The sequence below is a fragment of the Spinacia oleracea genome, chromosome 1, assembly GCF_020520425.1.
Source record: "Spinacia oleracea cultivar Varoflay chromosome 1, BTI_SOV_V1, whole genome shotgun sequence".
Classification (NCBI taxonomy): Eukaryota; Viridiplantae; Streptophyta; class Magnoliopsida; order Caryophyllales; family Amaranthaceae; genus Spinacia; species Spinacia oleracea.
The window spans coordinates 4898378-4904002 of record NC_079487.1 but is presented as its reverse complement, the minus strand read 5'-3'; the positions used below and the strand labels follow the sequence as shown (position 1 = coordinate 4904002).

Here is a 5625-nt window from a genome sequence, read left to right as displayed (position 1 = left end):
TGAATTATTAACTTGTTAATTAATACTGAACCGCATTTATTAGACTTAACATAGAATGCATACTTGGACCAAGGGCATTATTTCCTTCAAAATTCGTCCAAAATCAACCAAAAATTCGACAAAAATTAAACCAAAAACTCGACCAAAATCAACCAAAAAAACAACCCATAAATTCGTCATAAGTTCGCAAAAAAAAAACCCTAAAAATTTGAAACGTGAATACAAAAATAAATAAATACCCAATTGATCTCAATTTCACGATTTTGAGGATTTAGAGGTCAAATTCGACCATGAAAACTCTAGATCTAGGGTTTTCGTGGTCGAATTTCACCATCTAAAACCATAATACGTATTCTACAGCTTTTTCGGGTGGTGGTGGCGGTGGCGGTGTTGTGGTGGTGGTGGCGGCGATATTGAACGAGGAGAGAGAAAAGTGAGAGAGGAAGGAGGAGAGAGAGAAAAGTGAGAGGAGGAAGATGAAAATGAAGAACATCTTTGATGTTCTTGAGGGTATCAGAAAGAGAAACAGAGAAAGGAAGGAGGAGAGAGAGAAAAGTGAAAGGAGGTTGAAGAGAGAGAGAGAAATCAGAGAGGTGAGAGAGAGTGAAAGTGACGGTAGTGGGGTGGGGTTATGGGGGATGGGAAATTAATTAAATAAGGGTGGTGGGGAAAAAGAGGGTGGAAAAAGGGTAGAATCTTAGGGTTTTTTGGTAAATAGTGGGGAATCTTAGGGTAAATTGGTAAAAAAACTATGGCCAAAAATAGTAAAGATTCAGTAGGGGAAGAACAAAAAGAAATGCTAAAAAAGGAAATGGGAAGAACAAAAAGGAATGGAGGGAGTAAAATTTATAGTTATCCCGTGCATTAGCACGGACATATACTCGTCTAGTATTATATAAAGATTGCCTATGTGAAAATGTGTTAGCGTGAGCGGGAAGCGAAATGGGCCACACGTTTTTTTAATTTACACGATATGACAGGTAGTTAGTTATATTTTATCCTGATCCACGTTAATTTTAATATGAATCCGGTGTATACAAATTATTTTGTAAAAGAATGTGTTAATTAAAAAAGAATTGAGGTAGTATTATATACTCTGTACTAAATGCATTATCTTGAACCATAGCCCCCCCTCTCTTTTTCATATAGACAAACAATTTAGTTTTGGCTAAGCTTGGAGATCATCCATTAGGTAATATTCTGGCAATAAGATAACATTTAAGGTGGCTAAAGAGACTTCCATTCGGTCGATACAATTGTTTGATTAAGGAATAGTACAAAAACGTAACAGTCTCATTGAATTGGTTATGGAGTTATGGCACAAAGGAAATAAAATGTCATGGTCTTAACACTTAAAGATAGACAATCTTTTATTTTTTTTGATATCCTACCACTTGTGTGAGAAATAAAATGCTTTTGTGCCAATAACGTAAGTCACTATCGATGAAGTCTTGATTTAGTATTTAAGGATGAGGGCATGTGTACGATAGGTCACATGTTCGTATAACCTGCCCCTATTTATAATTTACGTTAGATATGTGGCTCATTCACACACACACACACAAAAAGCTCCTATATTGAGCTTTTTCAATATTAGTTTTTTCAAACCTCTAATTGCAAAAAGCTCCTATATTGAGCTTTTTCATCCACTTTCTCAAACATCTAATTGCAAAAAGCTCATATATTGAGCTTTTTCAAAATTAGTTTTTCAACCCAAAACTCTCTTCCAATCCTCTCCTAACCAAACACTCTCAATTAGCTTTTTCTAAAAGTCAAACCTCTAATTCATCCAAAAAAACTCTTTTTCCCTCAAACCTCTCCTAACCAAACACCCCCATAAGCCACTAAACATGGCGTTTGTTGAAAATCACACATCCAGGATAACTTTAACGTCTCACAATAAGTATGAGTGAATGTTTCACCCGAGACTGTCTTTGTTAATATTTTTTTTTTTTTGGTTCTACTACGAGGAGTTCCCACCGCCTTCGGCGAGTGGACTAATCTCCCGCGGGAGTTTGCATGGGTACCTCGATGGGCAGCATCCCTCCCATTTGAGATTTTTTCCATTCCCAAGGCTCGAACCCGAGACCTTGGTTAAGGAGCAAGAGGCCCTTAACCACTCATGCCAACCTCAATTGGTTCTTTGTTAATATTAATATAGCCCTTTTTCCCATTTTCTTCCTTTGGGGAATTTTTTCCCCGACAACTTCAAGCAAGAAATAAACACCTCCCCCATCCTCTTCCACATAAAATGAGCAAAACATTATCCCTAAGTTGGGACCAAAAATGCAACCATCAATCAAGAAGATGAAAAATAATAAATGCTTTGCTTAAATTTCTCACAATAAATAATATACAAACATCACAATTCAGAAAATTATATGAACCTCGCAAGTTCACCACTCCATTTCCTACTCAACAAGGAAAGGTACTTCGCTTTCCTTCCTGTTCCTACCACATGAAAATGACCTGAATTATCTTCTCCAAAGTTCCTTTTGGCGCGTTACACTAGTCATCACTTATCTCAACTCTCAAGCCATAAACTTACAGAAATAAATGAAACTCCGTATAATAAAATCAATAATGTATAACAAAATCGAGCAAGAAAGAGTAGATGTATAAATATATGCAGTATGTTAATTAATTGATCCCATGGACGATAAAATTAGGGAAATGAGACGACATCATTGCCTGAATTCGTCCGATTCCAAGTAAAACTTAAAAGAGTGGAAACTGAACAAAAAAAACACAGATATATACATAGTGAGTCTTATCGTTATAATCGTGGTTAAGGATATGATTCACTCCTTTGACGGCGCATTCTAGCTCCCCATGTGTTTTTCTTAGCATCTTTGTACATGCTTCTCTTCTTTAGTTCTGATACTTGGCTTTGCCAACGACCTTTCCACTCACTTTTGTCTTCCATTTCCTAACGGGAAAAAAACGAGTCAGATATTTTGAGAGAATTTGATGCAATAATACTATATCTTAGCTTTCAAGAATGGAAGGAATCAACATTTCATGAAATGTACCAACAGGACAATTAAGCATCAACTAGGCTGGAGGTGGGGTTTTAGTCAGAAATCTGGATAGATGAAAAACATTACATGACTAGGTTATCGTTATCCCATTTATCCTTCAAGAGGATAACACATAACATAATACAACAAAGGGACAAACGGTTTAGTCGTTTCCCACGTTAAGTTGAGCAACATTCAACCTTAGCCTACTAGTAATAATGTAATATACTCTTGCTTCAAAATTATTGGTCAAACTTCATTTTTTTGGTCGAAAATTGTCAACTTTTCACCACTATAATCTATCACTATATCATAGCGAGTTCTACCTGGTATAAACTTATAGTCTTCTAGTAGTACCTTTAACTATAATAAAAATGATGTTTTGCATTGAAACGCAATCTATTATTTAACAAAATTAAAATTCAAAAGTAGCAACTGGTATCTTAATAGTCCTTAAAATAATGGTAAAGGAGGACTCTAATATAGAAACGCTACCTAACGAATACTTATGCCATTCTCTATTAGAAAAGTATTTAAATTTCAACCAAAGAAGCAAGAGGGTGGATCCTACATTTATATGCCCTCACTAAACAAACATAACTTAAACAAAAGAGTACCCCACATGGATAAGCATAAACTTATACTCCGGATAACATACTAGTATATGACTAATACGCAGCAAACTACTCCGTAACTATGTCACCTGCTACTCTGCTAGGGAAGCTTATGCTCGAACACAAAAAGGGGATACCGGGATACCAGGATACTAGTAGTCTCTCATGAAATATCAAAGGAATTTAATAGGAAACAAAAAAGTAGGAGCATTAACCAAAATCAAGACAGAAACAGAGAAGTTTTCCCAATAGTGTAGTTATGGTCTTATGGAACAAGAATGCGGTAATAAACTGAACCAGCATCACCGACTCCAAAAGTCTACACTGCCGTCTTTCACATTAAAAAAAATGGCAGGAAAAAGTCAGAAAATTAAGGCAAGCAGCAATTTCACCCAAATTTGATTGAAAAAGTTGAGACTTGAGAGGTGATTTCACCCAAATTTCCCACACGGATGATCCGATCCGATCCTATCTTCAAATCTCAACTCACACATACACAAACGCGCACACATGTACACCCGTGCTGACGCGCACTCTCTCTCAACACACTGACACCCACTTCTAACTTCCAAGTATCAAACTACCCCGGAGGAACCTGGACTGTGATTAGTAACATGACATGGTTGGACTGTGAGTCTGTGATTAGTAACATGACATGGTTGTCTTTGAAATTACTAATTCCATCATCTAAAGGATTCTAAACAATAGTTGGATATGTCAAGTACAACTAATCTACAAACTAAATCCAAATCACTCCCATTTAATTATTTAATTAATTACCAAGATTAGCTATAGAATGTAAGGAAATCCGCAATAATTCATCATAAACACAGCAAATGGCTCAAGAGTAAGCATTCAATTATGCAAAAATCAACAATTCCAGGTCAAATTTAACAGAAATTAACAAAACTACTCATGAAATTAGCTTAACAATAAGAGCAAACAAACCTACATGAACCCTAATTTCAAAACATAAATTTGGCAAAATCAAGCATCAAACTCTCCCCCAAAATTCGAATAATCCAGATTAAAAAACAAAGATACCCAGCTTAAATAATATCAAAAGACAAATACTAAACTCAAAAAATAAAAAAACCCAAGATCAAAATTAATGGCGTAAAAAACTACCTCATCATCAAACTGGTTCATCTTCTTCCGAGCAGAAAACGCAAGATGAAGTCCGCGCGCCATATCCCGATCATAGATAGCCCTCATTCGAGCATCAGACAACGTCTCATACGCCTCTTGAACACGAATAAAGCGGTCAGTATACTCCCGCACTAAATCCGGGGGCGACACATCAGGGTGATACTTGCGCGCGAGTTGCTTGTACGCGTGCTTAATATCAGACAAATCGACCGTTTCTGGGATACCGAGAAGCTCGTAAAAGGTCATCTCTGAGATGGGCTTTGTGATTCCGCCATTGTTGAGGGTTGCTCGAGCTTTGAAGGATGAAAATGGTGGCGGGGTTTGGAAGGAAATGCGATTTGAAGGGAGGTAGGAGGAGGAAGATTGAATTGAAGAAGTGGGATGTGATAGGAATGGAAAGGTTGAGTTTGAAATCAAATTATCCAAGTAAACTTGCATCTTTTAAAAGTTGTTTAGAAATTTTGATTGAGTTTTTGTTGTTGTGGTTGTTTTTGAGGATGAAATTTGGGAGAGGAAAGGAAGTATAAATTGAGGTGCGGGGGAATATGGGAGAAAGGCCTAAAACTTGCGTGCAATTTGGAGTATAAATAAATTTATAGCGGTGGCTTGATTTTGATTATTTAAATACAATTAGGAGCCCTACTTCTACCATGGTTAGAAGTTAGAACTCGTGTAAATTATAGTCCTAATAGGATTGTAAATTTGTACTTAAGGTGAATAATATACAATCAATGATCATAAATTAACGTTTAGACACTTAGAAAATTAGCAGAAATCGATTAGGAATTGGTAGATACTTTAATCTAATTTAAATTACACTATCCATCCTAATGCAATATAGA

The 5625-nt window shown here is 36.2% G+C and overlaps 1 protein-coding gene across 1 annotated transcript; it reads right to left on the bottom strand.

The window, feature by feature from the left end:
- Positions 1-2596: 2596 nt before the first annotated feature.
- LOC110774928 (chaperone protein dnaJ 20, chloroplastic) lies at positions 2597-5378 on the bottom strand. The gene is made up of 2 exons (XM_021979527.2): positions 4763-5378; positions 2597-2929 (listed from the first exon to the last, which is right to left on the bottom strand). Exons 1-2 carry the CDS (start codon positions 5219-5221, stop codon positions 2789-2791), a joined length of 600 nt encoding a protein of 199 aa, XP_021835219.1. The 5' UTR covers positions 5222-5378; the 3' UTR covers positions 2597-2788.
- Positions 5379-5625: the final 247 nt, after the last annotated feature.